General features: G+C 41.0%; 1 protein-coding gene across 1 annotated transcript; it reads right to left on the reverse strand.

The window, feature by feature from the left end:
• Nucleotides 1-2,070: 2,070 nt before the first annotated feature.
• Nucleotides 2,071-7,079, reverse strand: LOC132785877 (protein fork head). The gene is given in 2 exon segments (XM_060792178.1): nt 2,071-4,571; nt 4,653-7,079. Coding segments are annotated over 2 exon segments (2,058 nt in total). The 5' UTR covers nt 6,188-7,079; the 3' UTR covers nt 2,071-4,048.
• Between the last annotated feature and the right edge of the window lie 12,049 nt (nt 7,080-19,128).

The following is a 19,128-nucleotide window of genomic DNA, read 5'->3' on the forward strand; positions in this document are numbered from 1 at the left end:
GACTACAACGATGTCGACAACGACGATGACGACGATGGCGATGGCGATGACGATGAGGTTGCCTCCGCCATTGCTACGTGCGCTGTCTTTGGCAAATGGTGGAGAGGAGACGGAGACGGAGACGAAGATGGGGCTATGTGCCACTACTTCCTGTGTATCCATCCGGCATAAGCTGCCGTTGCCGTTGCCGTTGCTGCTTCTGCTGCTGTTACGTGAGTGCCGCAGTGGGGGGCAGAAAGGGTTGCCATTTTTATGGCAGCAGAGGCTCTTTTATGCCCCAGCTAACCAGGCAGGCAACCCTGGTTAGCTCTTGTGCACAGTGTCTCGTTTCGAAATTAAATATTCCATTAGAAAATTACTACAAGATTGTGGTTTTTAGCTGGAGCAGAAATACTCGTAGCTTAGCAGCTAATTGGATGCTTGTTCTTTGGCCCAGACTAAACTGAAATTCGCTTTTGTGGCTCCACAGCAAACTGATACAAAATGAATTATAATTTAGTACAACAATTTAAGTATATGACTTTCAAAATTGTTAAATTTAGCTTAAATTTCGCTTTAACCATCATCATAAAGCCACATGAATTTTTAATGCTCAACAAAATGTCATGACAATTTCGTGTAATTGTATTCCTGCGAGGTGGAGTCAAAAGTTCAAACTTTTTTTAATAGAATTTTATATGCAAGTATGTCGAAAAGGCCAAAGTCTCGACGAGTATGCGAAAATAATTACATATTGATCGCGTATACATGCGAAGCAGCTTTTGGCTTTTGCCTTTTATGAATAGATAGCTGACAGTCTGTCAGATAGACAGATAGGCAGACAGACAGACAGAGAGACAGAGTGACTGACTGACAGATTGACTGGAGAGCTAGAGCACAACAAACCCGTGATTCCCTGCACAGAAACCCCCGGGACTCAACGTCTTCGCAGCGCGCATGTCTGGCATAAAGTGGGGGGACTTAGATATATATGAAATGTGTATGAAATTGGTGGGTGGAAAGCGGACTGGACTGGCTGGGTAGACTAGACTGGTGGTTGAAGCAACCCCAAAGCACAGATTTTCGAAAACCAGTTCAATTCAGCTGGGGTTGCTTGGGAGTAAAATGAAGAAACTTTAGCTAAAGGCTATATGGCTATAGATGTACTGGCTCGTTCTACTACTACCAGTATTCATAGTCACAATGTCAAGGAAAGCAACGAACAAATCGAAAGAAACGAAACGAAACGAAAAAAAAAAATCGAAATTGAAGCGCCATTTTCTTCTTGTCTGGCAGACCAAACAAAGCGCTTTCCTTTTGTACTTTATCGAGCCCTATAAAACGGTATTAAAGCAACGCTCTTTGAGATACATATGAACGAGAATATATGTATGTACATATATAGAAATGGTGACCTTCCAGGCTGCTTAATTAAAACGACAACAGCTTGTTAAACATGACCGGTGGTGCTGCTGGCACCACCAACCAACCACACACAGCACCACACTACGCAGATAAGTGTAGCCGGAGTTCGCTGGCTAGGTATTTTATTTGAGAATTATAAATGAGAAAGAACCCGCGAACCAGACACACGGGACAAGGGACACGGGACAAATTGTAGATTTTAAAAAATCACAAAGATAACTTTACACACACACACATTCACATGTGTTGGATCAGTCGTGGTTGTTGTTTATATTGCATAGATAAGAAACAGATATTAGATACGAGTAGCCGTAGAGGAACAGTCCTAGGTGTCATATGCGTTTATGTATATTACGTGAGAGTGTACGGGAAAAAAACAAACAGGGACACCGACCAGAGCCAGAGGTTTCCATAGTTGGTTAGCGATTGGGATAGGTATCACCATCTAGAATATAGACTGGGCCTCGACTCTCGTTTTTGTTGTGTTAGTCAGGACAGTGGTTGTTGTTGTTGTTGCCGTCGCTGTTGCTGTTTACCTTGTTGTTGCGTTGCAATTTACGAGTGCACTCCGATAAGTTTTATCAAAAAAAAAAAAAAAATGGAAGGGAAAAAAGGGAAAAAAACTAGTGAAAAAAACTGCACTCTGCATCCGAGGTGCGATAAGATAGGCACAAGAACTCTTGGAATCGCCCGATGAGTTGGGTGCAGTCCATATATACGAATGTGCATACATATATACACACATATATATCGTACTCATAGGTGCTATCGGTCGTTCCATGTTGCTGCATTGATAGCCCAGCCCAATCAATATAGAAGTGCTTGTTGGAGGTCAGTTGTTTAAGTCAACAAAGGTAACGCATTGATTGCTTTGTCAATGGAAAGTTAAAACAATTCGTTGATATATTTTCATTTCTTTTTTTTTTTATATTTCAAACATTAAAATAGTCTTTTTTTAATTTTTGCATGATTTATAATATTAATTTTAACTAGCTTTAGATTTTGGATTTTCATTTTATGTTTTGTTTTCGGTTGACATTTATGAATTTTAGTTTGTGTATTTTACATTGTTGTTGTTTTGTCATATTTAAACTATTTTGGGTTTCAAGTTTTTTTTTTTTTGTTATTATTATTTGTTTTGTTTTGTATTAAGTTTAATCAATTAGCTTAGCTCAATGTAAAAATGCGCGTGGGTGTGTGTGTTTTTGTGATTTTGTATACGCACAATAATAAAATTAATATTAAAAATTATTGAATAATAATTGCAGTTTTTCGTTCATTGTTTTTTTTTCATATTTTTTTGCTTTATCAGTTTGTGTATTTTTTTTGTATTCTGTTCTTTTTTGTTGATTTTATTTATGCTAATTAAATGTTAAATGCTATACAATATTTATTAATGTTGTGTAGCATACAATTTGATTAATTCTCAAGTTAGTTTAAAAATTGTTTTTGTTTTTTATCTCTTTTTTTCGTTTTTTGCTTTTTTTGGGCATCAAGTTTAATTTTAGCTTGCTTAGAATTAAATATACATACATATTTCTATATATATATAGAGTTCTATTTATATATATAGACTAATTATTTACAGAATGCTTAAGCCTAAGCGAATTCGTACAATAACAAAGAAAATCAATAAATTGTTGCTGCATTTGTAAAGAAATGATTCAATATAGGTTCATAAATTATACATAACGTTTACATTTTGTAAAATGTTTAATTAAAACGTGACGTTTCCTATGCATGGCCAAATTTAGTTGCTTAGTTAAATAATTTGAAGATTCTTAGGGGTCTTTTGCATTTTGTTGGATATTTAGTTTTTGGTTTTTGATCATTTGCGATTCGAATTCGATTGCCTTTGGATAAAAGGATTTTGTTTTTTGTGTTTTTTTTTTTTGTTGTTTTAGATGAACATTACACACAATCCCGCATTGCTCTCTCTTCCTTTTCTCTTCCTTTCTTTCTCTCGTTTCACACACATTTAAAATGCTGATTATTTGTTTTAACCGATTTGATTGTTATTGCTTACTTTGAGGATAAACAAATGGCACGGAATTTCTTGTTTTCTTAATTCTTTTTTTTTTTTGTTTTGTTTTTCTTTTAGCAAACATAAATGTTAACAAAGATCTTTGCTTAACGGCTAACGTAATTGATTATACATTGTGGCCGTTTTTGCTGCACTTACAACTACATCACTTTTTTTCTTGAATTCCTCAACAGAACGACATCGAAAAACAAAAACAAAAGATACTCGTAAACATAAAAGGCAAAGACAAAGCAAAGACTGAGTGCTTGCAGTAGAAGAGTAAATTGAACTATTTACAAGTTGTGGAGGAGGAGGAAGCGGAGTCGGACTCTCTACCATATATAACAACTCTCTTCTAGTCGTTGTCGTATTCATAGTCGTACTCGTGGTCATACTCACGTGCTCGAGCTCAAAGGATGCGCCCAGGTGCTAAAAGCCATTGAACAGCCGCTCGCTAATTGGCAGCCGATCAACACTGAGACTCTGATTGAGACTCTTCTGTCTCTGGCTCTGACTGCCACTGAGATTATGATTGAGGCGGCGAAGATTGTGTTCGAGTTCGATTCCGAGTCCGAGTCCGAGGTTCGGGTCCTACACAAAGCCTCGCCTTGTGCTGCTGGGCTACAGCAGATTCTGCAATGCGGCAGCGCTGTTGAATGTCAAACTGTGATTCCAGTTGCGGTAACTGGCAGCAGCCGCATATTGCTGATAGTTGTTGTAGAGCTGCTGCTGTGCCGCCTGATGCTGCTGCAGTTGCTCCTCGCTTAGGTCGCTGGTAATATTCGATGAATCCTCCTGCAGTTCCGCTGACAGTTGGCTATGCAGCAATTGCTGCTGCTGTTGCTGCTGTTGATGTTGCTGCTGCTGCTGTTGCTGCTGCTGCTGCTGTTGTTGCTGCTGCTGCTGCTGTTGCTGCTGCTGTTGTTGCACTGTGGCAGCCAGCTTTTGTGAATAGTTGACGGCCACCGCTGCTGCTGGCTTGCTGCTGGCCTTTGTGGATGCTGTTGTTGTATTTGTAGCGGATGTCAGTTGCTGCGTCGCCTGCTGCTGCTGCTGTTGTTGTTGTTGCTGCTGCTGCTGCTGCTGTTGTTGCTGCTGTTGGTGCTGTTGTTGCTGTTGCTGCAAGTGTTGCTGCTGCTGCTGCTGCTGCTGCTGCTGCTGAAGATGATGATGCGAGCTGCTGCCGCCGCCGCCACCGCTGCTGCTGCCGCCGCCGCCACCAAAGCGCAGCATCTGCTCCGCGCGCCCTTAAGCCAGCGGATACTGATGATGTCACAAGCTCGTGGTGCCGGCGGGCGCATGATAGCCGAGACTCTGATAGTACGAGTCCTGGCCTAAGGCAGCATGTGAGTTGGTCAGCGGACTGAGCGCATTATAGCCGGCATACTGGCTCATATCGTACATTTTAATGTCCGCCTTGGACTCTGTGGGCAGCAGGCGATTGATGGAGAACGGATGGCTGGAAGGCGTATAGCCGGATGGCTCCTGTTTCAGTGGATGCATCGACGAGTGATAGTCGCTGATCAGCGACGGATGGCACCGATTCGCCATCATCGCCGACAGCTCCTCCTGCTGCAGCTGATGGTGCTGATGATGATGATGCGTGGGCACATGCTGCGGCTGCTGCCCCAGACACAACTCTGCATTCGCATGCAGCATCGCCAGCGCCTCGGCATCCTTGCTGTGTGCGGCGCTCAGCACATTGACGCCAGCCAGTGGCACGCCCCCAACACCACCGCCGCCCGCCTCCTTGTGATGCTGATGATGCTCCAGGCGACTCGTGTGATGATGATGGTGCATGTGATGCGAATCCTCGTGATCCTTCTTGCCCGGACTGGTTGCCTCCAAACTGCTGTGCGACGGACTCTTGTGCAGCTGCCTGATGGCCTCCTTCTTCTCGTCCTTGAAACGTTTCTGCCGCCGCAGATAGCAACCGTTCTCAAACATATTGCCCGAATCCGGATGCAGTGTCCAAAACGAACCCTTGCCCGGCTTGTCCGGTGTGCGCGGAATCTTCACGAAGCAATCGTTGAAGCTCAGCGAATGGCGTATGGAGTTCTGCCAGCGCTGCTGATTCTGCCGATAGAAGGGGAACAGATCCATGATGAACTGATAGATCTCCGAGAGCGTGAGCATGCGTGTCGGATTGTTCTGTATGGCCATGGTGATCAGTGAAATGTAACTGTATGGCGGCTTGGCATGCGTGTAGCTGCGTCTGTATGTTGTTGGTTTGTCAACGCCCCGACGTCCCAGCGAATTCGGTGATCCCGTCTCCATATCACGCGGTCCTGCTGGCATTGCAGCATAGCTGCCACCCAAACCCGCTGCGGACATGCTCGCTGCCGACATGGCCATGCAGCCACCCATGTTACCCAGCGGCGAACCCATGCTCGCATAGCTCATCGAGCTGGGCGTCATGCAGTTGCCGCCCATCGAATTCATGGCGGCCGCGGCGCCCATGCTGCCACTCATGCTGGCCACGGCGGCGGCCGAGTCGAGCACGCTGGAGCCAAAGGTGGCGGCGGCCTGTGGCGACACCGATGACATGCCACCGACTGTGAGACCCATGCTGTTCATGGTGTATGCGGAGCGCGCCAACGGACTCATGCTGCCGCCATTCGATGTGGGATTCGGGTTGTTGTTGCTTGTGGGTACCGCACCACCGCCGCCACCGCCACCGCCGCTGGGTGGTGCACCGCCAGCGGTGGACATGCTGACCGGCGCACTACTGGGCGGCGGCTCCGCGTAGAGCTTTTGCATTATATCTATGGTGGTCTGGTGGGGACTCCCCTTGAGAAAGCTGTTCAATAGTTGCGCCGTTATGTTGCCGGCTTTTTCAACGCGTTGCGTTCGAAATGGATGCAGAAAAATTCACAACGCGCTCCAACGACGCGTTCGAATGTTTGAAGACAAATGAAAAACACCGAAAAACCGAAAAACTTGTTTTGTTTTTGTTTTCTTATCTTTTGTTTCGTTAACAATATGTTTTAGTTGTTATTGTTGTTGTTGATATTGTTATTCAATGCACTGTCACTGCGTTAATTAATTTAAATATTTGTTGCATTTTTGTGCACTGCACTTGTCACTTGTTGTTGCTGATTTGCTGCTGCAAGTTCTATTCTTTAAGCAATCGCTGATGTTGCTGTTGTTGCTCTTGGCTGCTGTTGCTGTTGTTGCTACTGCTGCTGCTGTTGCTGCTTGGCATTTGTTTGTGCACTTGTCGCTCCTCTTGAAGCTAAACACTTTGATTAATTTATTTGTGTGCGCCGCTGATGCCTTGTGCAAATTTGGAAATAAAATAACGTGGCAAATATGACTCTATTTTAATGCGCGCCGCGCCGCAACGAACCGACGCACGAACGTGAATTGTTAGCTTGCTTTTGGCCACTGAGTCTGAGTCTGAGGTTTTGCTGTAGTTGCTGCTGCTGCTGCTTTTGCTGCTACAACTGGAGGCTGCTGCTGCTGCTGCTGTTATTGCCGCTGCTGTTGCCGTAAACGTTGCCGCTGACGTTGCTGTTGATGTTGCTGTTGCTATTGCCGTTGCTGTTGCTGGTCCGCTCGAGTGTCTCTTTGGCTTGAGCTCTTGAATGTGACTGTTTGCAGAGGGGAACGCTTGTCTACTATTTGGCTTGCGCTTGCTGCCAACAAATATTGTTCGAGCCGCGCTCAAGTGCCGCCGACAACGACAACGACGACGACGACGATGACGATGACAGCGACAGAGACAGAGACGCCGGCAGCAGCAGCGTCAGACGTCAGATACAGCGCCGACTCGTTCTCGCACACATTGTGCCTTTCAGCCTCTTCTATGTTCGTCTCACACTCGCACACGCACACAGCACAGCAACAGCAACAACAACTTCAGCTGCTGCTGCTGCCGCTGCTGCTTGGCACACACGATTAACCACCGGTTGTGAGGTCTTTTGCCAATGACAGGCTTCGGTTCTCTTACGTACACAGCGCTGGCAGCGCAAGCGCATTGGCCAACGGCCTCTTGTATCAACAGAGCAGCGCCTGGTTGCCAAGACAACAAATGGGCGGAGCCAAAATAATAATGTGCGAGCGAGCAACGCCCTCTGTCTCTGTGGAGCAGCTGCCACACACAAACACACACACATTAGCGTAGTTATCAATGTAGTTGTGTGTCTACTGAGCGCCCTAATACCTCGTGTATTGCTGTTGCTGGTTGCTGGTTGTCGTTGTGTGAGCGACGCCATGTTACAGTTAACGATTTTCTCTAATGCGATCAATAATCGCTCGCTCCCGCTTACACTCCAGCCAGGAGGCCCCAGCCCTGCTCTATTCTACTCTGTGCTGCTCTGCTCTGTGCTGCTCTCTGTTCAGCTCAACTCAACTCAACTCAGCTCAGCTCAGCTGAGCAACGTTGCCTAGCCCAGTCGGCTGAGACGTTATGTTTAGTCAGAGAATGTCGACGGGTTATTTTGTTTTTTTTTTTCGTTTTTGGTTTTTTTTTTGACAAAAACCAAAAGAATGTTGTGCTCCAAAGAAGCAAGACATTAATAATACGAGACGAGTTTGTATGTGTGTCTATGTGTGTGTGCGCATGTATGTTGTCTGTGTGTGTGAGTGTGTGTGGTATGTTTTATTTTCTTCCTTCTTTTTTTAAAGCTTGCACATTTGAGGTTAAGGTACGCCAATGTCACACTCATTCATTCACATTCGTAGCGAGGCGTCGCGAGCAACATCAGCAGCAGCAGCAGCAACAGCAGCAGCCGCCAGCAACAGCAACAGCAACCAACAGCAGCAGCAGCAACTGTCAGCAGCCGCAGAGCAGCGGCATCTTTCGTTTTTTGGCAAGTCATTGCGAAAGTGACCCAGTTCTGGCTGCGTCGTCATCATATCATCCTTCTTCAGCCTCTACCTGGCCATGCATTTCATTGATGCAAAAAGTGCACGCGTGCACATGGAATAATAACATACACATAAATACTTCCTGAACCTCAGTCGACGACCACCGACCACCGACCATTTATGGTCGTCATTTTGGATAAAACGCATTTTAATTTCGGTTATAAAAACTTTTGAGCAATTTTCGCTTGACGCCTTTCATTGTGCATTCCGTTCCGTTTAACCCTTTCGCTGTTTTTAAAAGTGTCTTTCTCCTCAGTGAATGTATTACTCATGTGTTTGTGCGTATCTCTGAGTGTGTGTGTGTGTGTATGTGTGTTTGTACTCACTCATCACGGCCATAACTGTTTTATGACCACGGCAAATTGCGTCCCTCATTGTAGAGTATTTCATTGAAAAATGTGAACTGCATTATGTGTTACCTGAAGTAGAGAAAAACGCACGGAAAATCCATATTGAATTCACTAAATGTTTTACATTCATGAAAGCCCACAAATTAGTTGTGTGCATTTGTCTGGCCACTGGCATTAATGGCAATTGTCATATCATATCGCATTGGTGTCATATCAACCTGCTTAGAGCATTCAAATGAGCTTAGCTAGGCCTAGAACATGTCTCATGATAACTAACATACTCATATGTGACACTGATTATTATAAAATATAGTTTTTTTTTCTAAGAACAGTTTACTATAAAATAAAGATCTCCTTATAAAGACGATCGTTATGATTTATTGCTACTTTGATTATCAATTTCGTAAATAGAGTCAAGGTTTTCTCGAGTTCAAAATGTAAATATTAGAACAATCTATTCCTCTATTACAGCTACTCAACAATTCGTTGTGTCTATCTCTATCTCTCTCTTTAGATATGATGTGAACTGAAAAAAGACACTTTGTACTTTGCCGAACCATTAAAGTGCGCGTTTTATAAAATCAAATAAATAATTAAGCATGCAAATACAATTTGAGAACATGAGTACAACATAGTACTAAATATAGTATTTAAAGTATGGCTCTGTTTATGTGCAGAACCAACAGAGCACAACACAGCACAGCAGTCGACTCTTGTTGTACTACTTGTACATCTAAGTTAATATGTACTATTTATATCATCTTTTAGGCACACAAAGATACACGTTCTTCAATGCAGACTCGACTCGAATGTTGCTCGCGCTCTTTTGTGTGCAGTTCTAATAATGTGCTTAAATATTTAATATTTTTATTGTATTTCCCAGTGTCTCATTAATGTTGTTGGGGGCAACAACTCGCAATGTTGATGACGTAGAGCAAATACTCGTAGTACTCATAGTATTCATAGTAACTGGCAGTCAAAAAAAAAAAACTGAATGCGAGTATTTATTTACCTTTTAGTAATTTATCTATTTATTTATTTGCTTTTAAAGCGCGCCACTTTCGGGTCGGGTCAGTTATGTTAGGTTGAGTTCAGTTCAGTTCAGTTCAGTCCAATATGGATTAGAGTCGCATTCATGTTCGGCTCTGGGGCTCGGCTTCGATTCAGATTCGAATTCGGATTCGGTTTCGTTTTCGGTTTTGTTGTCTATCGCGGTGTTCGAGCCTCTAAGCCATGTTCAAACTTTTTAATTAGTTTCAATTGTTGACGCGCGCCCACGCAGCCAATAGATAGACAGACGTTTGTATTTATGTAAAATATTTATTTTATTTCTACTCGTTTTTAGTTCTTTTTTCATTGTCTGTGTGTGTGTGTGTGTTTGTTTGTAATACTTTAAAATGTCGTGTTTTGTTTGTTTTAAGCATTTGCCCCGCGCATGCGTTGTGTGGCAGTGACTTTACAAAAATGTCCATTTTGACCAACTTTTCACAGATAAATGAAGTTTGGCTACTGTTTTGGATCTGTCTGCATCATATGCATGCGATTGTGTGTGTGCGTGTGTGTGTGTATCAATATGAAATGTACAATATTTATTTTTATTTTTATTATTGGTTATTGCTGATTTATTTGTTTGTTTAATATTTTCACACAAATTAAAATACTTTGCCGACTCGTTGGCTACGCCACGTAAAAATCAACAATGACGCTAAAGCTGTTGCTCCCTCTTTGTCTCTCTTTCTCTTTCTCTCGCTCTCACTATCTCTCTTTGTCTCCCACACTCTCTCTCCCTCTCTCGCTGTCTCTCTCGCTCTCAATTAGATTTTTTAACTTAACCCAATTATCGCAGCTCATTAGTGAGTATTTAATTGTTTGGCAAATTTCAAAAAGCAAAAGATGTGCTCAATGTTCTAATGTGTCAGGCAAACAAATCGATGCCACACAATTTTAGAGTTGTGTGTTTCTGTTTATTCTGCATTAAGGTTATAATCCGCACACACGTGTCTTGCTTTTAATACCCTGTACTCTATGGATGTTGGGTGTGTTTAATTATCATTTATCATTCATTATTTTGAGGCGAAGTAAAAAGTATATCCTCCAATACAGAGTATTTCCTAGTTATTCATTCTCAAACTGTGTTTCACACTTGTTACTTTCAGCCAGTCGGAAAAACTAAACAAAATTAGCTAATAAATTGTGCACACATTATGAATTTATTTATAAATTTATGAATTTCTGTCAAAGAATGATTAAAGCCAACTGCAGTCTCCAAATAAAATGTGTTGCTAGTGACTTAACTACTAATTATCTCATCTCTCTTTGATATCTATTTGCCAAAATTTGATTTGCGTCACACTGGGAACCAGTTTTAGTTTTATTCTTTGATGCTCACCTTTTTTTTTTTTTTTTGGGGACAGTTAACACGATTAGGCAATTTATTGAAGTTTAATTAGAACTATGCTTAAGTAATTGTCAGTAACAGTTTTTCGAGCATGTTTGCGGAGTTTAGGAAAACAAAAAAATTAGAATTATATTCATTCTTTTCGTTAGTTTTAGTTTTCATCTTCAATTTCGGGGGACAACTATATTATTTAAATTTAAATATACAATTTAAGTTGAACTGTGTGTAAGAAGTTGGTAGTAAAAAGATTTTGAGGATGGTTAGTTGAGTTTAGGAAAATAAAAGAATTTTAATTGCTTTACAGGGATAATACTGATAATGAGATTCTTATCGCTAGTTTTAGTATTATTTTCGAGGACAGCTATTTCATTTAAACTTTTAAATGAAACTGAGCTGCTAGCCAACGTTTTTGACGGACGTTTTACTTAATTTATGAATTGCAAGATATTCTAATTTAATTTCATAAACTCAATGGTGATAATGAAATTTTTATACCCCGCTGCTTTTAGCAAATTCATGTAACAGGCAGATGGAGTTATCTCCGACCCTATAAAGTATATACGATATATTCTTGATCAGAGTATAAGAAAGAAAGCAATTATTATTTTCCAAAAGCATTTCTGGCATATGTTGTACTCCATGGTATAATATTATAGAATATTGATCGGTATGTTTTAATTATTTTTCGGTGTATTAAGTTTTAATTTAAAAATATAGCAATATTTTGCTTTTATTAAAAATAGGTAGCAAGTATCTCACAGCCTAGCACACTCGACTGTAGCTTTCTTACTTGCTTTCGTCAATTTGAGTTTTATTCGTTAAAGGTCATTTTTTTAAGGAACAGCTCAAAAAATAGGAGTTGAGTTTAAGACGATGCTCGGAAAAGGATTTGGTGCTTTTGTTTCCTGAGTTTAAGAAATTGAGAATATTATAATTAAATTGCATTAACTCAATACAGAAAAGACATTTTTCTCGCTATCCTTAGGACTTTAAGAAATTGCTATGAAAACGATTTGTTGAAAATGTTTGCTGAGGTTAAGAAATTAAGAATATTATAATCAAATTGCATTAACTCAATACTGATAAGACATTCTTCTCTCTATCCTGGCATACGTCTTTTTTCACATACCTATCTAGCACTGACAGGAGTTTAAATCCGAGCAATTTGTTGTTTGTTGTTGATGTCTCGGGTCTGAGCGTATCTGTTGCGTGTGTCGTAATGAGCACAGCCATAAAAGCGTCTTTTGTTTTACGACCGCACTGAACGCGTGTTTGCTCTACACAACAATGCCAATTTTATGACTGCCTGGTCTGGAGTTCGCAGAGTCCGGACACAGAACAGCATCCCGACGAAACTCAGACAACAATAGCGCTGAGGTGACAGCAAAACTAGAGCACTAGAGGTAGAGGTTGAATCATTTGCAAGCTGCGACTGCGATGAATATTGCCGATGTTTGCACTTCGCTCTGGCTTGATTTCGCTGTTGGGAACGGGGTCGCCATCGCGCATTAATTAGAGCACGCAATGGTCAGCGGAGGAGAGGGCAGCGGGCAACGAGCGGCGGCGGTTACTTTCTTTTAGCCGTAAAGCGTAGTTGCTGCTGCTGCTGCTGCTGTTGGCCTGGCGGCTCTTATCTAAATTAGGATGTTGTTTGTTTGCGCCTGTGTCTACGAGTCGCCTGCACTATTTGCGTAGGTGTTTCATTTCCGTTTCACAATTTATCTGGCGAGTGTTTGCACGCAAGCAGCGGCGCGTACTCGTCTTACCTTTATTCTCATTCTCATTTTTTTTCGTATTTTTATTTTTATTTTCGTTCTCATTCCCTATTTATATTCTTTTTTGTATTCACTCATTTTTATTTTTACCTTTTTTTCACGTCGCGTCGCGTCAGCTTCTAGTTGATTTTCAGATTTTTCCACTTTCCACTTTCACATGTGATTTTCTTTGTTGTCTTATCAATTTTGGCGCGTTGTCGTCAGTCATGACATTGCCATGAATCACGTTTCGTACATGGAAATGCATTTGCAAGACCCTCGTCGAGACGCGACTAGAACTGCATTGCAGACGCCATCAATCGGTTTTGATAAGCGCCTTTGCCTTCATTCCTTTTTTTTTCTTTTGCTTTTATTTTGGGGTGCGTGGCTTATCAGAAAGCCGCCGCGACTACGACATTCAAATCGCATAAATCACAGCCTAGTCGCAGTTTTTGCCTTATGATTTCCCCATTTTATCTATTTGCTGCGGTTGGCCATAAAGTTTTTATCTTTGTGCAAACACTGAAAGCAACGCTTTAAGACCCATCCGACCTTATTTCATACATATAACATATATATCTACATACGTTTTTTTTTCTTTTTTGAATAACGAGAACGGAGTTGATATAATTTTTAATTAAAAAACATACTACGCTCTCTAGTCGGGTCAGGGACTCGTCTGCATATTGCTCCAATTCCATTTTTATGGCATTATTAATACTACTTAATACCACCACAAATCCGTGACATATTTTGTTGTGTAAATCTTGAGATTCTTCTGAAATGTTTCCTATTAAGAAATTGGTATTAATTAAGCGATGACTGAACTATTCTGTAATATTTTTTAAATAATTAGCTATGATTTAGAACCGGTTTGCTTACACTTTTCCATCTCTGAAATTTACACACCTTCCCCAAGCAATAGAAGAAGCAACGACAGCAAATCTCTCAGAGATTGTCCAAACTGATCATGCGAAAGAATTTGTTGTTCAATTCTTTTTCGAACGTCAGTTTTTCTCTCAGCATCAGACGTAGGTTGTTTTGTTGTTAAAGATACCCTGCAGGAAAATCGATAGCCAGCTACTGGAAAGTAGTCCTAAATCTCCTTGAAAATAATTTACTTTAATAGTTGAAGATTGTATTTATTAGACTCAACAGTTTATATTTATATTATGTCTCTAATCTCTGGCAATCTTTAATCTAGGGTATTTTCCTAGTCGAGTAACAAAGTCAGAGACTATCGTTCTGCGTTTCCCTTAAAAATGTTCATGCAACTTAGCATATGTCTGTTAATTATTTATTCGTTGCCTGAAAAATTAACTTTCGGGTTGAGCACGACGACAACAAGAGTGCTGCCAGTTTCAGTTGTTGTTCCTATCGAAAAGCAACGCCTAGACAAGCGGACCCTATCCCCAAATGCCAACGACTATCCGTAGCGGCAACAACGTCAGCGGCAACGGCAGCTCGAAAGCTGTCAAATTGTCGAAAAGTTTTTTTTCTGTCTTCTGTATTTTATCGTGCTTCATGTTATTGAGTGGCCTTGTTCACATTCACACGGCGAGGCGCAGCGCAGCGCGAGATACAGGGAAAGATACATTTGTATCTACACATGTAGGCGCTGATATAAACAATTCAATTAATTGTTGTAGACCAAAAATTTTGTCACCGCGTAGCTTTTGGGGGGGCAGGCGTTAGATTTTGTTGTTGTTGGGGCGTTGGGTTTTCGGTAGTTATTGATTTACAAGCGTGCACTATCAGAGGCTATCAGAGTGTGTTGTCCACTTGGGCCCGTCGACTTATCGCAATGCGTTGTGATTTTTGGAGTGTCGAAACGCCTAAGCAAATATGATTAAAGTTCTGTTTGCTCTGGTCGTCCGATTGGGTCTTAATTACTTCCGAAAACAATGACCAATATTCGTAGATAGAGAGCGAGCGGTTGAGCTTTAACTAATTGATAATGCAGCACAAAGCAACAAACAACCAGAGAGAATGAGAGTGAATATAAACACAAATAAATCAAATCAAATAATTGCTGATTTTCTATGCATATGAGTTTAAATCTAAATCTGTATCTGTGTACGATTTGGACTTGGGTTTTTGGATGTGTTGATGTGGGTAACACGCAAATTAGCTCTTGAGCCAACGCGCAGACAGCATGTTGAGCGTGTTGAGCGTGCAGAGAGCTATGTGGCTGAAGAGCCACAGAGACTCTGGAGACTCTGAAGAGCAGAGATACTGAAAACAAAAACTGAAACAGACCCACAGACACAGACAGCCGGGCCCATGCACCGGCAACTAGCAACTAGCAACTGCCAACTGTTAGCTATAAGGGACTGAGCCCATTTGCTTGGGGCTGTTGATCATCATCATCGTCGTGATGACTGTGTAAAAACCAAAAAAAAAAGCGCAGCTACAAACTGGCACACAACTTTAGATGCTTGAGATGTGTTGGCCGTTTGTGTTAATCCCATCAAGCACACAGCATATTATGAAGTAGCAACAACAACAGAAACAACAACAACAATGAGAAACAACAGCAGCAGCAGCAACAGCAGCTTAGAAACTGGAGCTGCATGCGATAAGGATGAGTGTGCTCGTGTGCTCCAATGGAGGCTCCATCTCCATCTCCAGCTCCATCTCCATCTCTACATCAACGGCACAAGTGACATAAGTGGCGCTTACATGACGATGCGTGCACAGCCAACGAGCAACACAGCCTCAGTGAGCTGCTCTACAGCTCTACACCTTCAGCTACAGCTTCAGCTTCAGTTTCAGCATCCAAAGTTCCATCTCCAATTCAGTCTGCTGTCTGCATCAGCATCAGCATCAGCTTTATCTTCATCATTTTGTAAAAGTCATCATGGAGAAGAGAAGAGAAGTCTAAGACGCCTGATAAGAATGTGTTAGCAGCCATGGAGTTGTTAAAAGCAGCGCCGCAAGGTGCAGCACTTCTGCATCGTGTGTGGTCCTCAGCTTTGATAAGGAAATTTTTGTATTATTTTTTTTTGGGAGGAGGCTGTCGACACACGTGGTATCCATCTGGTTCTGGTTCTGGTTTCGGGACTGCAACCTGGCAACATTCGGAGCTCTCCTGGTTGGCCATACGCATAACGTGACGTGAGCCTGACGCGGACGTGGACGCGAACGCGAACGCTGACGCGCCAAGTGTCATTGAGAATGGCAAGTCATTGGCATTTCAACTGGACATGCGGCACCCTTGTTAGTCGCTGTCGTAGCCGTCGTCGTCGTCGTCGTCGTCGTCGTCGTCGTCGTTGTCGTCGCCTCGCAACATCCTTCGACGCATAACGGCAAGCGGTAAGCGGCTCCTTTCCTGTCGACTGGACTTGGGATTGGGAATGCGACTGGGACTGGAACTGGGAATGCGACGATGACGCAGCACACACACTGCGTTAATTTAATAATGGCCAAAATAATACACATACAAATTCAAGTTGGCTCTTACAATAATTTGGTGCAATATGAAACATGACAGTTGCTGCTTATTTAGAGGTGTGTTTGTTGTCCATTTCGATGTTGTTGTTGGTGTCTATTTGTAATTGTTACACTTGGTTGCACCAAAGTCAAAGTTACAAAGTCAATGACATTGATCAAACAGAAATCCAACGAAAAATGAAAGTGAAATTCAATCAATAAAATGCGACTAGAACTCTACGTGGAAAATCTTAAAGCTGGCAGTGAATACAGAAAGAAAAGAAAACCAGCAAGAAAGTGTGCTCAACTGTGAGTTACCCGATACCCACTTTTAAAGTCGAGACATTACGGTATTATTCTAAACATTTACTAAATTAATATATCGACAAAATACAAACATTAAGTGCTAAAATATAAAATAATACGAAAAATATATATTACAAAATTTGTATATATGAAAATATCGTTTTCTTAGTTAATATTAGTTTATTCTATTAATAAATCTAATGGTTTATTAATAAATATTCTATGTGGAGCATTGACATCAATTAAATGATTAAAGTTATTGAACTCGTTTTCGGTTTGACTGCTCATAACGTAGATACCACAGCTCTAAGATCTAACTCGTTTGAGATAGGCCAAGATTTGGGACTGAGGTGATAACAAAGTTAAGTCTGCCCCATTGGCAAGGTTTTCACATGGTAAATTTGTGGGCTTCTCTTTTATTATTGGTAGCCGCATTAATTTGCTAGACAAACAAAGTTTCCCAGGCAATAGTCCATAAATAGTTTGCACTGCTCAGCTACTGCAGTCTCTCCAGACATCCATCCAAAACCGCCGACAAGTTACTATATGGTAGTATATGAATATGGTGTGAAGTTCTTGTGAATCACTCGCTTTGCTTTTGCTGGGACGCGGTATGAAATCAAAGAGACGCATGTTGGTCTGAACGGGCGGCCAAAAGCATCATAAAAATGTGTGTATCGCATATCTCGATGGAGTGGAGTGAAGTTCATTGATTTCTCTTGCTGGACATTGGGCAACTCAATCAAAAAAAATAAAAAGAAAGAACTGAAAAAAAGAGAAAAAAGTTGGAAACGCGCACCGCGGTGGCACTCTATTAGCACCTTTAAAGCACAATTTACAACAAACATTTACAACTGTCAATTGGCAACAAAGCAACGGCTAAGAATTAAGGATACAGGTCAAACAAAGGCACCGCCGACGACGTCGACGACGACGACGATGACGATGAAGTTGATGTTGCTGTTGTTCTCTCGACTGTCGGCTGTTGATTTTTAAGGAGCTGCTGATGAATTGCATGCAATTTGTTAGCATTAAACAACAAACTAATTTTCAAACTGACGCGATGAGAACATATTCTATATAAGTATGTGTGTATCATACGTATGTACATATGTATGTATGCATGAGTGCTTGTGTATGTGTGTGTGTGTGTGTGTGGTGCAGTCTGAAGACGAAATTAATAAAAATTTCACTTGAATTGACAAAGTGGCCGAACGCCGTGACGTTCAACTGACGACAAGTGCCACTTGACAAGCTGCCGAACTTGAATATTTTTTATATTTTACAATACTCGCACAATATTTCATTGTTATATAGAAGCTGCTGACTTCTCCGACTCTTACCTGGCTGCGTCTCTCAGTCTGTCTCTCTGTCTGTCTCTCGGTCTGTCTGTCTTTCTGTCAGTGAGTCGATCAGTCTGCTAACCTCGTCACAGCTGGCGATTAATCTTGACATTGAGACGACGACAACAATGCTGCGAACTCGAGTAATATGGCATAGATATATATACATCTACTCACCTGTATTGTGAGTATTGTATCTATAATATATTCGTTTAATTGTTGACAATCAATAATTTAGCTATAGACCACGATGGACATTAAAGGACGTTCTCACAGTTTAACCCAACACAATTGCGTGTCTATCTGGAGATCCCTATCATTGAGAATCACGTGCAGCGCACGCGGCCGTTACAAGTGATCAAGTGGCAGGATATTGTTTGCCAGGTCCTTACGTACGACAAGTGCAGCTCATCGTCATCATCATCATCAACATCGACATCATCCACATTTGAGCCACAACTACTTTAATTACACATTTGGCTTACGGGCACACTTCACAAAAGTACACCAAGCTACAGGGTTGAAGATTGCATCATTATATAATTCATATTCTTAATAGTTTTTGAAGTATATTTTATAATAATAATAATTTGTGAGCACACTCCTTTTAAAAATAAGTTTTAAAAATGATTTGTCGACTAAGAATACACTTTAGTTAGTAGTAAGGGTAATTCTCTGGCGAAAATGTCGCGTGAGAAACTTTTTGCAAAAAGTGAAAAAAAGATATCCCAAAACATTTTTTTTACTTTGAATAAAGATGAATCTTACAGCTCTTGATCAGATGTTTAATTTGAACTTAAAATGATTTTAGAATTATTTTTCTGTTTTAAAATAAAATATAAAATTTATTTATTCTATTGTAAAATCAAACTTAGTTCTACGTGTAATGCTAATCCAAAAGCATAGGAATAAAATTGACGTTATGCTTATGCTTATGTTTTTCGCACTATAAATTTTATCGCACGCGACATTTTCGCCAGAGAAATATGTTATGATATGGTACAATTTACTTTTCACTTTATTTTCGTTTTTATTTTTTAAAGGGCATTCACAACTAAGGGTTTCTTTTAGCTAATATCTAAAAGAAAATCTTCTAAAATTCATCAAGTATATTTTTGGCGTCTGCTCCAAAAAGTATGCAGCAACTTTACATAGGCGTTAACATTGATTTATTCATTAGTGTCATAAATTAACTATAAACTTCATAAGTAGTGTAGTTTGCGATTAATAACTGTAGCAAGCCGGC

Source organism: Drosophila nasuta, chromosome 2R (genome assembly GCF_023558535.2).
Source record: "Drosophila nasuta strain 15112-1781.00 chromosome 2R, ASM2355853v1, whole genome shotgun sequence".
In the NCBI taxonomy this organism is placed as follows: domain Eukaryota; kingdom Metazoa; phylum Arthropoda; class Insecta; order Diptera; family Drosophilidae; genus Drosophila; species Drosophila nasuta.